The following is a 20,593-nucleotide window of genomic DNA, read 5'->3' as shown; positions in this document are numbered from 1 at the left end:
GGTTTTAAATATACTTATGTATCAAAAGTAAATGTAATTGCTAAAATATACTTCAGTATCAAAAGTAAAAGTATAAATAATTTCAAATTAATTATATTAAGCAAACCAGATGGCACAATTTTCTTGTTTTTAATTTATTTATGGATAGCCAGGGGGCACACTCCAACACTCAGACATAATTTACAAACGAAGCCTTTGTGTTTAGTGAGTCCAACAGATCAGAGGCAGTGGGATGACCAGGGATGTTCTCTTGATAAATTGAATTGGGTCATTTTCCGTTCCTGCTAAGCATTCAAAATCTAACGAGTACTTTTGGGGATCAGGGAAATGTATGGAGTAAAAAGTACATTATTTTCTTTAGGAATGTAGTGAAGTGAAAGTTTAAAAAATATATAAATAGTAAAGTAAAGTAAAGTAAAGATACCCCAAAAACCTACTTAAGTAGTAAATTAAAGTATTTTTACTTAAGTACTTTACACCACTACTTTTTGGTCTAAATTTAAGGTTAGGGTTAGGCATAAGGTTAGCAGTGTGGTTAGGGTTGAGTCTAAGGTTAGGGAATGATTAACACTTTCATGGTTCTTTGCATACCAACTTTTCCCCCACTACTATTTCGTTATTTTCAACAACAACAACAAAAATAATCCAACATCACCCCTTTTGTTTATTAGAAACTTATAATACAATTAACTACAACTAATTTAGTCCAAATGTAGGCTATATCTTTTGTTAAAATAGATTTTGTGAAAAACCACAGCTATATCAGAGATAATGTTATACTCAATCAATAACAATCAAAATAAGTAAATATTAATTGCTTGGAAATGTACACAGTCAAATGTGACTGAGTGGAATATATAGCTATTCAAATGAGGTTTTATTGATGAATGGACCAAAACAAGTAGCCCTAATTAATTGGCTTATAAATGTATAATGATATAGTAATACATATATGTTTATGTCAACATCATCAGGAGTCTATAAAACATTCGTTTTGGTATACATTATTAATTGTCAGACCTGATTTTACATTGTTGTTGTTTTTTTAAGTTAAAGATCCATACAAAATATGGGAATTTATATTGATCTATTCTAGCCTATGATAATGTAATCCCATGGAAACTTTCTCCTGCTACGCTGCTCCAGCAGGTGGAAGCCTTTCATGATTCACAGAGTTGACTGACTTACAGCACAGTTACAGTAATGAGTGGCATTGTTAGGCCTAGTGTTCAGTGTCCTGTTTCAAAGTCAGTAAATTAAGGACTAAGCCAGGACACAGTGTCTGACTCTGCTTCTGGTAATGGCATGTGTATTTAAAGCCTTGTCAGGTCTAAATCCAGAGAGAGAGGGAGGGTAATAAAATATGCATGCCCAAAACAATCAGTCTCTCTCCATTTAAATGGCTCAAATGTGTGTGTTGTACTACGGACACAATTGTGTCTATTGTGGTTATAATGCATGTATTTTTATTTATTTTAATGGGAATGAATAGATCAATAATGATGAATGATGGCAGGTGTGTCAAGGCCAGAGTAAAATACAGTTCCTGCAGAAAGTATTCACACACCTTGACTTTTTCAAAATGTTGTTGTCTTACAGCCTGAATTTAAAATTGATTAAATTCATATTTACACACAATACCCCATAATGTCAAAGTGGAATTGTCTTTTCGAATTTTTTACAAATTAATTAAAAATGAAAAGCTGAAATGTCTTGAGTCAATAAGTAATCAACCCCTTTGTTATGGCAAGCCTAAATAAGTTCAGGAGTAATAATTTGATTAACAAGTTGTATAATAAGTTGGATGGACTCACTCTGTGTGCAGTAGTAGTGTTTAACATGATTTTTGAATGACTACCTCATCTCTGTACCCCACACATACAGTACAATTATTTGTAACGTCCCTCATTCGAGCATTAATTTCAAACACAGATTAAACCACAAAGACCAGGGAGGTTCTCCAATGCCTCACAAAGAAAGGCATATATTGATAGATGGGTCAATATTTTTTTTTTTTAAACAGACATTGAATATCCCTTTGAGCATGGTGAAGTTATTATTGCACTTTGGATGGTGTATCACTTTGGATGGTGTATCACTTTGGATGGTGTATCACTTTGGATGGTGTATCACTTTTTCAGGATAAAAAAGAAACAGAATGGAGCTAAGCACAGGCAAAAGCCTAGAGGAAAACCTGGTTCAGTCTGCTTTCCACCAGACACTGGGAGATTAATTCACCTTTCAGCAGGAAAATAACCTAAAACACAGGGTGAAATCTACACTGGAGTTGCTTACCAAGAAGACAGTGAGTGGCCGACTTACTGTTTCAACTTAAATCTACTTGAAAATCTATGGCAAAACCTGAAAATGGTTGTCTAGCAATGATCAACAACCAATTTGGCAGAGCTTGAAGAATTGTAAAAAGAATAATAGGCACATGTTGCACAATCTAGGTGTGAAAAGTTCTTAGAGACTTACCCAGAAAGACTCACTGCTGTAATCGCTTGCAAAGTTGATTCTAACATGTATTGACTCAGGGGGTTGAATAATTATGTAAATTAGATATTTCTCTATTTCGTTTTCAATAACTTTGCAAACATTTCTTAAAACATGTTTTCACTTTGGCATTATGAGGTATTGTGGGTAGATGGGTGAGAGAAAAATCAATTTAATCAATTTTGAATTCAGGCTGTTATACAACAAAATGTTGAATAAGTCAAGGGGTATGAATACTTTCTGAAGGTGCTGTATTTAGATCTTTCTTAATATATGGATCTGGTCAAGGCAGTCTATGGTTATAGTCTGAGTCAAGTCTCATATTCTGTGTCTATCTATTAATTAGGTTACAGGTCAGATTGGAACATAGTCTAGAAGATCAGTCTGCCACACATTCAATCCATTAATGTACAGTATGTTCAAAGACCTCAATTAGGCTATCCTACATGCAAATGAAGAAAAACACCATAACAAAATATGAAATATTAGTTTATCAGCCTTGGTGTGCTGAAATAGATAGTTTGATTAATGTACTGAGGGGTATACTATAAAACAGGTTCAATGAGTTAGCCAGCTAACTTTGATAAACAGACAGAAAAATAAATAACTGTTGATTTTCTGGTTCATTAGGTAAGCTAAACTTAGATATGTGTTTTTGGTTGTTGACTCAATTAGACCATGCTCATCTCAAGCTTATCTTAAAAAAAATAAAAATAATAAACATTAAGGCAAGTGAGCTGACTAACCCATTGATTCCGCTTTATATGATACCCCCCTGGAGTTGATGGCGAAAAAATTAACCACGTGCCTGGCTCTTGTTTACACTTCTACGTGCTCTTTCTACGGCTTGACGTCACAGAGGACCCCACCCCTACTGCCTAGCAGCATGTGAGTGCACAAAATTGCAGGAGAGAAGTGGGGAACCTGCAAGCTTTTTGACCAAAAAATAATAGCAGAAACAGCATACAGCGTAAGGATGGAGGAAGCAGATCAAGGTAATGTATTTGCTATAGCATACATTGCAAAATTACATTCATATTACTGACAAGCATTTTAAAGCACTATTTAGTTTGTTTTTAACCAAAGTTAGCCAGCTAGCTGTAAGCTAGCCTCGTCGCGAAACAGTTGGGAAGCCTGGGGAAGTTCCAACATAGACAGAAAGATATGTATAAGTAACCAAGATAGTTCATCTGTGTTGTTTACAGTGGGAACAAATGAAGCATAGTGGGCAAAACAAGCAGGGAGTTGGGCAGAGACAAGCACAAGCTAGCGAGATCCTATTGGCGCGTTGCAGTATGTATTTACATATTTCCGTTAGGGAACGTGTGAAGTGCGCGTGTGCACAAACTCAATTCGACCTTGTGTAACAGTTTAGCTTCCGTCCCTCTCCTCGCCCCTACCTGGGCTTGAACCAGGGACCCTCTGCACACATCGACAACAGTCACCCTCGAAGCGCCGTTACCCGTCGCTCCACAAAAGCCGCGGCCCATGCAGACGGTACAGTCCAAAGACTAAACCTCCTGAATGGTACCCTATCCCCTTTATAGCGCAATAGTTTTGACCCTATGGGGCACACTGACACCAATGGGCCCTAGCCTGAACATCTGCTCTGTTTCTACTGAGAACTGTCTAACTGGTGTTGTCTGTGTCCCAGATCTGTCTCTAGTTGCCTGGTCCCAGATCTGTCTCTAGTAGCCTGGTCCCAGATCTGTCTCTAGTAGCCTGGTCCCAGGTCTGTCTCTAGTTGCCTGGTCCCAGGTCTGTCTCTAGTTGCCTGGTCCCAGGTCTGTCTCTAGTAGCCTGGTCCCAGATCTGTCTCTAGTAGCCTGGTCCCAGATCTGTCTCTAGTTGCCTGGTCCCAGATCTGTCTCTAGTTGCCTGGTCCCAGATCTGTCTCTAGTAGCCTGGTCCCAGATCTGTCTCTAGTTGCCTGGTCCCAGATCTGTCTCTAGTAGCCTGGTCCCATATCTGTCTCTAGTTGCCTGGTCCCAGATCTGTCTCTAGTTGCCTGGTCCCAGATCTGTCTCTAGTTGCCTGGTCCCAGATCTGTCTCTAGTAGCCTGGTCCCAGATCTGTCTCTAGTTGCCTGGTCCCAGATCTGTCTCTAGTAGCCTGGTCCCAGATCTGTCTCTAGTTGCCTGGTCCCAGATCTGTCTCTAGTTGCCTGGTCCCAGATCTGTCTCTAGTTGCCTGGTCCCAGATCTGTCTGGATGGCCCAAACAGACTTTCTCTCAGGCTGTGTCTCTGTTTGTCTAGTTGTTGCACATCGTTTCCGTTCATTGCTCAAGCCGGCCTTGTGGCATTCTCTTACCTAATACCAAAGTTGCAGGGTCTGGATTCACAAAACATTTCTTAAGGTTTTCAAAATCCAGACTCAATGCATGGCTCACCTAGTCTCAACCTGCTTCCAAACAGCAGTACAGGGGAAGGGGGGGGGATAATGCACCAAATGTAAATATTGAACAGCCATGCATGTCCCCATCTGTAGCCTATTGGCTGTCTTGACTGAGTCTGCTTCTGGCACCAATAGCATCCCTTCTCCTTCTATAGCAGCTCCTTTATTGGTCACTTAGCAGGATGTTACAGTTTAGCACCAGCTCTATGTCTAACTATCTATACCTTTCAGTGCCAATACGACTGTGATGACAATTTGTAAGTCGCTCTGGATAAGAGCGTCTGCTAAATGACGAAAATGTAAATGTAATGTAAATTTGACAGGGCTATTCAACTATATTCTTACTGGGGCCAGGTGTTAAAAAGGTACATTTCAGGGGGGCCGGACATTTTCCACATTCGATTATTATTCGGTAGAACTGTATAAAAAAGCAACGCACACCCACCAATAAATCACTTTTCTTAAAATGAAATGTTGCTAAAAGTAATTAGGAAAGAAGTGGAGGAGGTCAACCAACGCGAGTTGAGGTGCAACCAAAACATTTGGATAATAATTGAAAATTAGATAATCATTGCTAATTATTTTATTTAAACAACTATTAAAAGCTTCTTAAAAGTAATTAGGTCATTTTTGAATCATCTGAAAACAAAGCATCTCAATAAATACTACAAAGATATGCCAAATTCCAGTCTGAAGGAAGTATGCTTTGAACTCATTTCCCTCAGTCATTAGGTGTGTTTTTCTGTGCCACTCCCTTAGGAGACCTTGTGAGCATCAGAGACGGCATCATAGTCTTTCAGAAAAGGGATCATAATATTTTGTAGGTTAAACGCGTTCAAATGCTAGAGCCAAATTCAAATGATGAAAAAATCATCAACATGCCACATAGGAACTAGAAACTGCTAAAAACCGCTGGAAACCACACTATAGACAAACACAATGGTGCTTGTCATTTTGGCACTGAATGTCGGATTCTGGCAGGATTTTTTTTTTTTCAGATCTTTTGATAATGTTCAGAATTGATCAAAAGGCCAGTCTAAATTAATAAACGGTCCGGATCTGGCCCGCAGGCCGCCAGTTTAATAGCCCTGCCATTTGATAAGCTGCAAAATAGATTTACATAGCTGATATACTGAGAGAGAGTGACAATCAAATAAAACAGATTGGAGATCTTACAACTAGACAAAAAGGACATTTGAGAATACAAACCCTTCCCCTCTTTATTGCAGGATTGTGATATGTGATTAATCAACATTGACACTAGTTCGTTTTGAATAATAGTTTAACAATCTTCACAATATTTTAACTGGTAGCAAAGTGCAGCCAGCACCCATGTGGATGAATGGCGACAAGGAAAAATGTGTGTTTGTCACCAGAGCGGTTTAGAACGTGTTGTGACGTTTGACTTTACCAGTGTAATCCACGTTCAATTGCAATAAATATAAATCGCAGCCTGTCGGCCACACTTGATAACTTGAAAACTAGCACTTGAAGCTAGCATAGGCAACAACAACTACCCAGACGGAAAACAGTGACACACATGACACACAGCACCCCTTCTACGGGGGAGGGGTTCTTTAAATGTAACATCCAATGAAAACCTTGCCGCTGGGAGCCAGCAGACCATTCAAACCGTTTCTGCAATACAAAATTCTCCAGACCTCCAACGGGAGGCATAACAACGACAGCAAAGATTTTTATTAATCAAATCAAATTTAATTTGTCACATACACGTGTTTAGCAGATGTTATAGCGGGTGTAGCGAAATGCTTGTGCTTCTCGCTCCGACAGTGCGGTAATATCTAACAAGTAATATCTAACCATTTCACAACATATACCCTATACACACAAAACTAGTAAGGGATGGAATTTAAGAAAATATACATATATGGACAAGCAATGACAGAGCGGCATGTACTAAGATACAGTAGAATATTATAGAATAGAATGTATACAGTATATACATATGAGATGAGTAGTGCCCCACGGGGGGTATGAAAAAAAAAAAAAAGTTATGTATGCACTAACTGTAAGTCGCTCTGGATAAGAGCGTCTGCTAAATGACTAAAATATAAATGTAAATGTAGTGCAAGATATATAAACATTATTAAAGTGACTAGTGTTCCATTTCTTAAGTGGCCAGTGATTTCAATAGGCAGCAGCAGCCTCTAATGTGCTAGTGATGGCTATTTAACAGTCTGATGGCCTTGAGATAGAAGCTGTTTTTCATTCTCTCGGTCCCAGCTTTGATGCACCTGTACTGACCTCGCCTTCTGAATGATAGCGGGGTGAACAGGCAGTGGCTCAGGTGGTTGACGTCCTTGATGATATTTTTGGCCTTCCTGTAACTAAACCAAGATAGGCCACAGCCTGTCGTTTCCAATGAGAACAAATTAGTCATAGTGGGCAGAACAAGAAAGAAGGTGGGCAGAGCCAAGCACGAGCTAGCGAGGTACTATTGGCACGTTCTAGCATGCATCTGCATATTTTCGTTAGGGAACGCCTCCTCTGCGCGTGTGCAATAACTCAATTCGTCTTTGCACTACTTTTAAACAACACGATTTTTAAAAACTTTTGCAAAAGTTAAAGTCTACAATATTTAGTCTACTCTGTTCATAACATATTCTAGTTTTGGGAACAGAAAAATGTATTGAGATCAAACGTTTCATTCTCCCGAGTGGTGCAGTGGTCTAAGGCACTGCATCGCAGTGCTAGCTGTGCCACTAGAGATCCTGGTTCGAATCCAGGCTCTGTCGTAGCCGGCCGCGACCGGGAGACCCATGGGGTGGCGCACAATTCGTCCAGGGTAGGGGAGGGAATGGCTGGCAGGGATGTAGCTCAGTTGGTAGAGCATGGCGTTTGCAACGCCAGGGTTGTGGGTTTGATTCCCATGGGGGGCCAGTATGAAAAATACAAAAAATAATGTATGCACTCACTAACTGTAAGTCGCTCTGGATAAGAGCGTCTGCTAAATGACTAAAATGTAAATGTAAAAATGTTTCATCGATGAGAAAATTTGCAGAATGTCGGCCAAAATCCATCTCGTTCCATCTTCTCCCACTGCCGGCCAGTGGGCTTCATCTCACTACCATATTTGGTAGTGAGTGGAAACGCCAATCATCGGATGCTTCACATTTATACATCCAGTGAAATATCTGTCTCGTTGTTCAATCTGTGGCGACGTGATTTTGGAGATATGGCAACGCGAGACTAGCGGTAGGCTAATCAGAGCATATACTAGCTAACGCAAGTTCAGCCTTCAGCAGAAGTTTGTAAAAAATATTTGATATACCCCGAATAAATAATATACCAGCCTTTCATCTCAATCAATACCAGTAAAACAAGATACACTACATGGCCAAAATGTATGTGGACACCCCTTCAAATTAGTGGATTAGGCTATTTCAGCCACACTCGTTACTGACAGGTGTATAAAATCGAGCACACATCCATGCAATCTCTATAGACAAACACTGGCATTAGAATGTGGCACTGTCATAGGATGCCACCTTTCCAACAAGTCAGTTCATCAAATTTCTGCCCTGCTGGACCTGCCCCGGTCAACTGGAAGTGCTGTTATTGTGAAGTGGAAACGGAGCGACAACGGCTCAGCCGTGAGGTGGTAGGCCACACAAGCTGACAGAACGGGACCGGTTAGTGCTGGAAATCTGTCTTTATTACTCAGACAATTAAATAAGATATTGTTATCGAATGAAAGGCAGCGTAGGGCCTAATACAACCGGTATGTTATACACTATATATACAAAAGTATGTGAGTATGCAACTCTCACTACCGAGCTCCGAACTGCCTCTGGAAACAATGTCAGCACAATAACTGTTTGTCGGGAGCTTCATGAAATGGGTTTCCATGGCCGAGCAGCCGCACACAAGCCTAAGATCACCATGCGCAATGCCAAGCATCAGCTGGAATGGTGTAAAGCTCGCCTCCATTGGACTCTGGAGAAGTGGAAACGCATTCTCTGGAGTGATGAATCACGCTTCACTATCTGGCAGACGAATCTGGGTTTGGCGAATGCCAGGAGAACGCTGCCTGCCCGAATGCATAGTGCCAACTGTAAAGTTTGGTGGAGGAGGAATAATGGTCTGGGGCTGTTTATCATGGTTCGGGCTAGGCCCCTTAGTTCCAGTGAAGGGAAATGTTAATGCTACAGCATACAATGACATTCTAGACGATTCTGTGCTTCCAAATTTGTGGCAACAGTTTGGGGAAGGCACTTTCCTGTTTCAGCATGACAATGCCCCCGTGCAAAAAGCGAGGTCCATACAGAAATGGTTTGTCAAGATCGGTGTGGAAGAACTTGACTGATCTTCACAGAACCCTGACCTCAACCCCATCGAAAAAACCTTTCTGATGAATTGGAACACTGACTGTGAGCCAGGCCTAATCGCCCAACATCAGTGCCCGACCTCACTAATGCTCTTGTGGCTGAATGGAAGCAAGTCCCCGCAGCAATGTTCCAACGTCTAGTAGAAAGCCTTCCCAGAAGAGTGGAGGCTGTTATAGCATTAAAGGGGGGACCAACTCTATATTAATGGCCATGATTTTGGAATGAGATGTTCGACAAGCAGGTGTCCACATACTTTTGGCCATGTAGTGTAGTTTAACATTGTACAGTCGTGGTCAAACGTTTTGAGAATGACACAAATACTAATTTTCACAGTCTTCTGCCTCAGTTTTGATGATGGCAATTTGCATATACTCCAGAATGTCATGAAGAGTGATCAGATGAATTGCAATTAATTGCAAAGTCCCTCTTTGCCATGAAAATGAACTTATTACCAAAAAAATATTTCCACTGCATTTCAGCCCTGCCACAAAAGGACCAGCTGCCATCATGTCAGTGATTCTCTCGTTAACACAGGTGAGTGTTGACGAGGACAAGGCTGGAGATCACTCTGTCATGCTGATTGAGTTAGAATAACAAACTGGAAGCTTTAAAAGGAGGGTGGTGCTAGAAATCATTGTTCTTCCTCTGTTAACCATGGTTACCTGCAAGAAAACACGTGCCGTCATTATTGCTTTGCACAAAAAGGCTTCACAGGCAAGGATATTGGTGCTAGTAAGATTGCACCTAAATCAACCATTTATCGGATCATCAAGAACTTCAAGGAGAGAGGTTCAATTGTTGTGAAGAAGGCGTCAGGGCGCCCAAGAAAGTCCAGCAAGCGCCAGGACCGTCTCCTAAAGTTGATTCAGCTGCGGGATCGGGGCACCACCAGTGCAGAGCTTGCTCAGGAATGGCAGCAGGCAGGTGTGAGTGCATCTGCACGCACAGTGAGGCAAAGACTTTTGGAGGATGGCCTGGTGTCAAGATGGGCAGCAAAGACGCCACTTCTCTCCATGAAAAACATCAGGGACAGACTGATATTCTGCAAAAGGTACAGGGATTGGACTGCAGAGGACTGGGGTAAAGTCATTTTCTCTGATGAATCCTCTTTCCGATTGTTTGGGGCATCCGGAAAACACCTTGTCCAGAGAAGACAAGGTGAGCGCTACCATCAGTCCTGTGTCATGCCAACAGTAAAGCATCCTGAGACCATTCTTGTGTGGGTTGCTTCTCAGCCAAGGGAGTGGGCTCACTCACATCCTCCGAGAGCAACTTCTCCCAACCATCCAAGAACAGTTTGGTGACGACCTATGCCTTTTCCAGCATGATGGAGCACCTTGACATAAGGCAAAAGTGATAACTAAGTGGCTCGGGGAACAAAACATTGACATTTTGGGTCTATGGCCAGGAAACTCCCCAGACCTTAATCCCATTGAGAACTTGTGGTCGATCCTCAAGAGGCGGGTGGACAAACAAAAACCCACAAATTCTGACAAACTCCAAGCATTGATTATGCAAAAATGTGGCCCAGACGTTAATTGACAGCATGCCAGGGCGGATTGCAGAGGTCTTGAAAAAGAAGGGTCAACACTGCAAATATTGACTCTTTGCATAAACTTAATGTAATTGTCAATAAAAGCCTTTGACACTTATGGAATGTTTGTAATTATAAAAATATCTCATAACACTGAAGCAGCGAACTTTGTGAAGACCAATAGTTGTGTCATTCTCAAAACTTTTGACCACGACTGTACAATGCTCATGTTCTTTGAATGTTGGAGAAAAAACAAGACAGACAAACCCAAGCTCAAGTTAACTGTTACTTTGTTGCACGCTTTTGAAAAAAATGAAAGAAAGAAAACGTTGATTCATAATACTGGTTCCAACATTAGCCGGTATTTTATAGAAATACATTCATGCTTTGTTGCTTTGCTGTTATTTTCACTGAAGTGGTTTGAAAATAAGTCTTACCATATGTTTGCTGCTGGAACACCAACACACTACACCTTTAGATGTCTACTTTACTGTGTACGCAATACAGATTGTTCTGGGCTTGATAATTATAACCCTTGATTGCCATTTACTGTATCTCTTTCGTCCTTTTAAAGGTTTGCGATAATAGCCATTTTTAGCTTTATGTAGACAGTCATAATTCAATTGTCACACTTTGGATTTAGGCGTAGCTTATTGTCATGGTAATGTTCTTCTTAGTTGATAAGCGTCACTGAAGTGTACTATTACCACTGTTCTTGTGGTTCATCTGTTTACTGGATGTTGTCTAGTAGTCTACCAGCACTCTTCTCTGAAACGGGTAAACAAATCATGTCTCTACATGTCTAGCCTGGTATTTTACGCCCAGAACTAGGCTACACATTGCACAAGAGCAATCCAGGTAGTAGCTTATGCCACTTGAACGTCATGTTGAGCAGCAGCAACACTCTCTACTTCTGCTTCCACTCTCCAGTCCCTTATGACCCCTTCACCCCTCTGACCACTTCCCTGTTCTCCTCCCTCCTTTCCCTCCTCCCTCCCTCCCCTCTTCCCTCCCTCCCCTCGGTTCCCCATTCTGTCTAACATTCCTCTTGGGAGGTGGTTCGATGCAGGGCCAGACAGGTAGCAGCTGAATGCATCCTTCCTGGCTTTGACTCCAACCCCCGCCCCCTCTGTCTCTGTCTCTCTGTGTCTCTCTCTCTCTCTCTCCCCCTCTCTCCCTTTCCTCCCCTCTCCCCTGCCTCTTCTTCTTCTCCTCTCCTGCTGGGCAGCCATCTCCCTCCCTCCCTCTCCTTCCTCCTCTCCCTTCATGTCTGCCTGCTCACGTCTCACGGCAGCAGGTATACAGGCCAGACAGACCAGGGAGCCACGTGTTGTTTAACCAGCAGATTGCAGGATGATGCCAGAGACAGTCTGGTTCGTGTGCTCTGCAGGAGGGGCTGCCAGTTAGGAAGACCTCTGTGACCTGCTAGTCTTTTCTTTCAGCTGAAATTTGTATAATCTGCTATGCAGGATGAGAATCCTTGGGCGCTTAGAGGTGATGCTGTTTCCATCTGCTCGTTTTGTAATATGTCTTGAGGTTCAGAAACCTGGAGCGGAAATAAAAAAATACACTTTTTATTTTAGTTAACATCTATTGCATTAAAGTAGTTTTTTGAATCAAAAGCAGACCTGGCATTTAATAGCCTACAAAAGGCAGCGTTCTTGACATGCCACTGGAAATATGAAAAATATGTATCCTTTTTATTACCTTCTTCCTTTCTTCAACTCAGAACAGTTTGTCCCAGTGAACTCTGCGAATGGATATGAATTGGCTCCATTGCCAAGGTTTTCATCAGGGTGTCATGTAACCGCTAGTCCACTGTTTTCTTCTTGTCAGGCAGCTGTCATGGCAACAGAGTGAGATGTTCAGTTGGCTGTCAGAGCTTCAGGTAAAAGGAACAGGAGTGCTGATCTGGATCTGTAGCCTAATGACCAATAGGTTTCAAACATGAAGCCTAAATTCAGATGAAAGAGCACATTTATTACTTATTAATACACTTTTTTGAGACATTCCCCTGGTACAAATATAGAGTGCTATCTCTATTGCAGGTCTCCATCTTTTTTAGAGTTTCAGCTAACCTATACGACAAAGGCCTGAAAAGGAACTGTTTTACCAGGAAGGGGGAAGGGTTTTATTGTACGGTTTACTGGTGTAACTGAGAAGAGTTACTTAAAGAAAGGCTCCAGTTCAGTTATCATATACTTCTCCTCCTTTGCTCGTTTAGATGCCCTGAGTTGATAACAAACACCCCGTTCTTCCTCTTCTCTCAGTTCCATAGTTTCCATTGGTTACTTAACTACTGTATCCTCTCAGGGGTCACAGGAAATTTCTCTCCCACCCTGGGAATGTCTGTCTAAACAATATGATGTATTTATTTGGACTTTATTACTTTATCTAGCCCTCTGCTGTGATGTAATGGATGTGGGTAGACATTGTACTGAAACGTGTGAGCTGCAATTTACCTAAAAAATGGGCCAAGGGGATATTATATTTTCATGGTGTGACTGAAAGTGTGAATGTGGATCAAAAGTAAGAAGAAGACTGGGCCTATGTGATGGAAAGCACAGGCCTATGAGACTGGGCCTATGTGATGGAAAGCACAGGCCTAGAAGACTGGGTCTATGTGATGGAAAGCACAGGCCTATGAGACTGGGTCTATGTGATGGAAAGCACAGGCCTAGAAGACAGGGCCTATGTGATGGAAAGCACAGGCCTAGAAGACTGGGCCTATGTGATGGAAAGCACAGGCCTATGAGACTGGGTCTATATGATGGAAAGCACAGGCCTAGAAGACTGGGCCTATGTGATGGAAAGCACAGGCCTATGAGACTGGGTCTATGTGATGGAAAGCACAGGCCTAGAAGACTGGGCCTATGTGATGGAAAGCACAGGCCTATGAGACTGGGTCTATATGATGGAAAGCACAGGCCTAGAAGACAGGGCCTATGTGATGGAAAGCACAGGCCTAGAAGACTGGGCCTATGTGATGGAAAGCACAGGCCTATGAGACTGGGTCTATATGATGGAAAGCACAGGCCTAGAAGACTGGGTCTATGTGATGGAAAGCACAGGCCTATGAGACTGGGTCTATGTGATGGAAAGCACAGGCCTATGAGACTGGGTCTATATGATGGAAAGCACAGGCCTAGAAGACTGGGTCTATGTGATGGAAAGCACAGGCCTATGAGACTGGGTCTATGTGATGGAAAGCACAGGCCTAGAAGACTGGGCCTATGTGATGGAAAGCACAGGCCTAGAAGACTGGGCCTATGTGATGGAAAGCACAGGCCTATGAGACTGGGTCTATATGATGGAAAGCACAGGCCTAGAAGACTGGGTCTATGTGATGGAAAGCACAGGCCTATGAGACTGGGTCTATGTGATGGAAAGCACAGGCCTAGAAGACTGGGCCTATGTGATGGAAAGCACAGGCCTAGGAGACTGGGCCTATGTGATGGAAAGCACAGGCCTAGGAGACTGGGTCTATGTGATGGAAAGCACAGGCCTAGCAGTTTTATAGTTGTCTCAATGGTCATACCCAAAGGTTAAGGCTGGACATCTGTCTTTATTACTCAGACAATGAAATAAGATATGGTTATCGAATGAAAGGCAACGTAGGGTCTTATACAACCGGTATGTTATATAATACAGTACCAGTGAAAGGTTTGGACACACCAACTCATTCTGGGGTTTGTCTTTATTTTTACTATTTTCTACATTGTAGAATAATAGTGAAGACATCAAAACTATGAAATAACACATATGGAATCATGTAGTAATCAAAAAAGTGTTAAACTAATTATTCAAATAACCACCCTTTGCCTTGATGACAGCTTTGCACACTCTTGGCATTCTCTCAACCAGCTTCACCTGGAATGCTTTTCCAACAGTCTTGAAAGAGTTCCCACATATGCTAAGCACTTGTTGGCTGCTTTTCCTTCACTCTGCTGTCCGACTCATCCCAAACCATCTCAATTGGGTTGAGGTCGGGGCATTGTGGAGGCCAGGTCATCTGATGCAGCACTCCGTCACTCTTCTTGGTCGAATAGCCCTTACACAGCCTGGAGCTGTGTTGGGTCATTGTCCTGTTGAAAAACAAATGATAGTCCCACTAAGCCCAAACCAGATGGGATGGCGTATCGCTGCAGAATGCTGTGGTAGCCATGCTGGTTAAGTGTGTCTTGAATTCTAAATAAATCACAGACAGTGTCACCAGCAAAGCACCCCCACACCATAACACCTCCTCCTCCATGCTTTACGGTGGGAACTACACATGCGGAGATCATTGGCATTTTTTCCTATTTTGTTGCATTACAACCTGTAATTTAAATTGATTTTTATTTGGATTTCATGTAATGGACACACACAAAATAGTCAAAATTGGTGTAGTGAAATGAAAAACAACATAACTTGTTTCAAAGAATTCTAAAAAATAAATAACGGAAAAGTGGTGCGTGCATATGTATTCACCCCCTTTGCTATGAAGCCCCTAAATAAGATCTGGTGCAACCAATTACCTTCAGAAGTCACATAATTAGTTAGATTGCACACAGGTGGACTTTATTTAAGTGTCACATGATCTGTCACATGATCTCAGTATATATACACCTGTTCTGAAAGGCCCCAGAGTCTGCAACACCACTAAGCAAGGGGCACCACCAAGCAAGCGGCACCATGAAGACCAAGGAGCTCTCCAAACAGGTCAGGGACAAAGTTGTGGAGAAGTACAGATCAGGGTTGGGTTATAAAAAAAATATCAGAAACTTTGAACATCCCACGGAGCACCATTAAATCCATTATAAAAAATTGAAAGGATATGGCACCACAACAAACCTGCCAAGAGAGGGCCGCCCACTAAAACTCACGGACTAGGCAAGGAGGGCATTAATCAGAGAGGCAACAAAGAGACCAAAGATAACCCTGAAGGAGCTGCAAAGCGTCACATCGGAGATTGGAGTATCTGTCCATAGGACCACTTTAAGCCGTACACTCCACAGAGCTGGGCTTTACGGAAGAGTGGCCAGAAAAAAAGCCATTGCTTAAAGAAAAAAAGAAGCAAACAAGGCCAAAAGGGTCTGGTCAGAATTGAAGGAATGATGGACGGCGCTAAATACAGGGAAATTCTTGACTTTGGTGGGGATGAATAGTTATGCACGTTTTTTTGTCTTATTTCTTGTTTGTTTCACAAATTTTTTGATTTTGCATCTTCAAAGTGGTAGGCATGTTGTGTAAATCAAATGATACAAACCCCCCAAAAATCCATTTTAATTCCAGGTTGTAAGGCAACAAAATAGGGAAAATGCCAAGGGGGGTGAATACTTTCGCAAGCCACTGTATTATTGGTGTCTTTTTAGTAGTGGTTTCTTTGCAGCAATTCAACCATTAAGGCCTGATTCACACAGTCCCCTCTGAACAGTTGATGTTGAGATGTGTCTGTGACTAGAAATCTGTGAAGCATTTATTTGGGCTGCAATTTCTGAGGCTGGTAACTCTAATGAACGTATCCTCTGCAGCAGAGGTAACTCTGGGTCTTCCTTTCCTGTGGTGGTCCTCATGAGAACCAGTTTCATCATAGCGCTTGATGGTTTTTGCGACTGCACTTGAAGAAACTTTTCCAGATTGACTGACCTTCATGTCTTAAAGTAATGATGGATTGTCGTTTCTCTTTGCTTATTTGAGCTGTTCTTGCCATAATATGGACTTGGTCTTTTACCAAATAGGGCTATCTTCTGTATACCCCACCTACCTTGTCACAACACAACTGATTGGCTCAAACGCATTAAGAAGGATAGTATGTGAGTATGCAACACTCACTACCGAGTTCCAAACTGCCTCTGGAAGCAACGTCAGCACAATAAATGTTTGTCGGGAGCTTCATGAAATGGGTTTCCATGGCCGAGCAGCCGCACACAAGCCTAAGATCACCATGCGCAATGCCAAGCATCAGCTGGAGTGGCGTAAAGCTCGCCACCATTGGACTCTGGAGCAGTGGAAATGCGCTCTCTGGAGTGATGAATCACGCTTCACCTGGCACCATCTGGCAGTCCGACGGACGAATCTGGGTTTGGCGGATGCCAGGAGAATGCTACCTGTCCGAATGCATAGTGCCAACTGTAAAGTTTGTTGGTGGAGGAATAATGGTCTGGGGCTGTTTTTTGTGGTTCGGGTAGGCCCCTTAGTTCCAGTGAACGGAAATCTTAACACTACAGCATACAATGACATTCTAGACGATTCTGTGCTTTCAACTTTGTGGCAACAGTTTGGGGAAGGCCCTTTCCTGTTTCAGCATGACAATGCCGCCATGCACAAAGCGAGGTCCATACAGAAATGGTTTGTCGAGATCGGTGTGGAAGAACTTGACTGATCTTCATAGAACCCTGACCTCAACCCCATCAAACACCTTTGGGATGAATTGGAACGCCGACTGCGAGCCAGGCCTAATTATTTTTCTTATTGATGTGGAACAGCCCATGTGCAGCTTTCTTTGAGTGAAGCATGTAAGCAGCCTTATGAAACTTAAACCTATTCAAAACATTTTCACACCCTTCCACCGTATGTCTCTTGCGTACAAGTATGCGGATATAAATTATAGCTTAATGACAAAAATTACCAGTAGTTGTCATCAGAGATGTTTGTAATTGAAACAAGAAGCTCGAATTAACATTAGGCTTATTGACATTTGGCCTATCCTGTACTCCTGAAAAATCTTAATTCACTTCCTGAATCTGTGTTTAAAGGCAGGGGATTGGTTGAAGTCCCAGTGTGTTGATGTGTCAAGATGAATGACTCATGATGTGTCCATATGTCATTAGCTCTGCCTCTTAGTGTCTGTCACCAACATTCTCTCTCTAAGCTTCTATTACAGCTGCTTACCCAATGCTCCAGTGAGGGGAACTTGCCAGGCAGCCTCCCATGCAAATACTGTATAACAGGGATCATCAACTAGATTCAGCCGCAGGCCGTTTTATTTCTCGTTTTTTTTCTTGAGCAGATGGTCGGGGGGCCGGAACATAATTAAGCAATAAGGCCCGAGGGGGTGTGGTATATCGCCAATATACCATGGCTAAGGGCTGTTCTTACGCACAACGCAACGCGGAGTGCCTGTATACAGCCCTTAGCCATCGTATATTGGCCATATACCACAAACCCCCGAGGTACCTTATTGCTATGATAAACTGGTTACCAACGTAATTAGAGCAGTAAAAATATATGTTTGACTAAAACAATCATTTCAAACCTTGCTTACATTTGTATGTGATCACATGTCTCTCTATTATGCGTGGGAATACTTTGGAACAGATTTCTTAAATAAAAATCACTTTGAGCTCAGCAGATTTGGCCCGCGGGCCGCCAGTGGTTGAACCCTGCTGTATAACTTGGCCTAGGGTGTATACCTGCTGCTATACGCACAGGATCACTCAGACTAACTTTGCATCTAGACCTAACTTGTTTTACACTGCTATTGGCTTGAATTAGGTTTAGGCAACTTTAGGTTACGCTAACTGTTGTTGCAACTCAAGATGTTTCGGTAACAAATAGGCTACAGCGATGCATTATGGTACTACCAAGCGGAAGATAGTGATACAGCAGACCAGATAGTGGTTTATTTTCAGGGAAAACTCCAGCGGAACATTAGCCTAATCATAACAGGATAGGACTTGTCAGATTCCTTGTCAAGTCAGCTGTAATGGAATGTCCACTCTGTACTTCTATCCCAGAAGGGTCTGCTCATCTCTGTTGATATTATTTGACACAACTTCCCCCTAGTCAGTTCCCTGATCAAAGACTAGGCCTGTATGAGGAGGATCACAGAAGAAAAGCCTGCAGTCTCCCATCTTTGATCTTATTCAGTTGTTAACTTTGTTATTATTCTCAAGGAAAGACCTCTCGATAGCCCCACGTCCCTACTGTACAGGATTCCATGGACAGGATTACTGTACAGGATTCCATGGACAGGATTACTGTACAGGATTCCATGGACAGGATTACTGTACAGGATTTCAACAACACCGTGCTGTGAACTGTTGCCATTGTGAATTCATTACAGGGTCTATTTCTTTGTGAATTTTCACTCAGAGCGTGAGATTTGGCCGGGCTGTCGAGTGGCTGTAAGTTAGAGGTGGGCCTGGGAGGCTGGGGGAACACTAACATTACAGTCAGCTGTAGGGGAGGCTGGGGGAACACTAACATTACAGTCAGCTGTAGGGGAGGCTGGGGGAACACTAACATTACAGTCAGCTGTAGGGGAGGCTGGGGAACACTAACATTACAGTCAGCTGTAGGGGAGGCTGGGGAAACACTAACATTACAGTCAGCTGTAGGGGAGGCTGGGGGAACACTAACATTACAGTCAGCTGTAGGGGAGGCTGGGGGAACACTAACATTACAGTCAGCTGTAGGGGTGGCTGGGGGAACACTAACATTACTGTCAGCTGTAGGGGAGGCTGGGGGAACACTAACATTACAGTCAGCTGTAGGGGAGGCTGGGGGAACACTAACATTACAGTCAGCTGTAGGGGAGGCTGGGGGAACACTAACATTACAGTCAGCTGTAGGGGGAGGCTGGGGGAACACTAACATTACAGTCAGCTGTAGGGGAGGCTGGGGGAACACTAACATTACAGTCAGCTGTAGGGGAGGCTGGGGGAACACTAACATTACAGTCAGCTGTAGGGGAGGCTGGGCTGGGGGAACACTAACATTACAGTCAGCTGTAGTGGAGGCTGGGGGAACACTAACATTACAGTCAGCTGTAGGGGAGGCTGGGGGAACACTAACATTACAGTCAGCTGTAGGGGAGGCTGGGGGAACACTAACATTACAGTCAGCTGTAGGGGAGGCTGGGGGAACACTAACATTACAGTCAGCTGTAGGGGTGGCTGGGAGGCTGGGGGAACACTAACATTACAGTCAGCTGTAGGGGAGGCTGGGGGAACACTAACATTATAGTCAGCTGTAGGGGAGGCTGGGGGAACACTAACATTACAGTCAGCTGTAGGGGAGGCTGGGGGAACACTAACATTACAGTCAGCTGTAGGGGAGGCTGGGGGAACACTAACATTACAGTCAGCTGTAGGGGAGGCTGGGGAAACACTAACATTACAGCCAGCTGTAGGGGAGGCTGGGGAACACTAACATTACAGTCAGCTGTAGGGGAGGCTGGGGGAACACTAACATTACAGTCAGCTGTAGGGGAGGCTGGGGGAACACTAACATTACAGTCAGCTGTAGGGGAGGCTGGGGGAACACTAACATTACAGTCAGCTGTAGGGGAGGCTGGGGGAACACTAACATTACAGTCAGCTGTAGGGGAGGCTGGGGGAACACTAACATTACAGTCAGCTGTAGGGGAGGCTGGGGGAACACTAACATTACAGTCAGCTGTAGGGGAGGCTGGGGGAACACTAACATTACAGTCAGCTGTAGGGGAGGCTGGGGGAACACTAACATTACAGTCAGCTGTAGGGGAGGCTGGGGGAACACTAACATTACAGTCAGCTGTAGGGGAGGCTGGGGGAACACTAACATTACAGTCAGCTGTAGGGGAGGCTGGGGGAACACTAACATTACAGTCAGCTGTAGGGGAGGCTGGGGGAACACTAACATTACAGTCAGCTGTAGGGGAGGCTGGGGGAACACTAACATTACAGTCAGCTGTAGGGGAGGCTGGGGGAACACTAACATTACAGTCAGCTGTAGGGGAGGCTGGGGGAACACTAACATTACAGTCAGCTGTAGGGGAGGCTGGGGGAACACTAACATTACAGTCAGCTGTAGGGGAGGCTGGGGGGAACACTAACATTACAGTCAGCTGTAGGG

General features: G+C 43.3%; 1 protein-coding gene across 1 annotated transcript in view; it reads left to right on the top strand.

The window, feature by feature from the left end:
* Positions 1 to 3,361: 3,361 nt before the first annotated feature.
* The window catches only part of LOC121572284 (tumor protein D52-like), a 47,230-nt gene continuing 29,998 nt past the window's right edge, over positions 3,362 to 20,593 (top strand). Inside the window, exon 1 of the mRNA XM_045209267.1 lies at positions 3,362 to 3,491. Coding sequence (XP_045065202.1) covers positions 3,473 to 3,491 — 19 coding nt within the window. The 5' untranslated portion in view covers positions 3,362 to 3,472. The remainder of the gene's footprint in view (positions 3,492 to 20,593) is intronic.

Source organism: Coregonus clupeaformis, chromosome 29 (assembly GCF_020615455.1).
Source record: "Coregonus clupeaformis isolate EN_2021a chromosome 29, ASM2061545v1, whole genome shotgun sequence".
NCBI classification, from domain to species: domain Eukaryota; kingdom Metazoa; phylum Chordata; class Actinopteri; order Salmoniformes; family Salmonidae; genus Coregonus; species Coregonus clupeaformis.
Note: the sequence above shows the minus strand (reverse complement) of the source record. Positions and strands in the feature narration are given on the sequence as shown.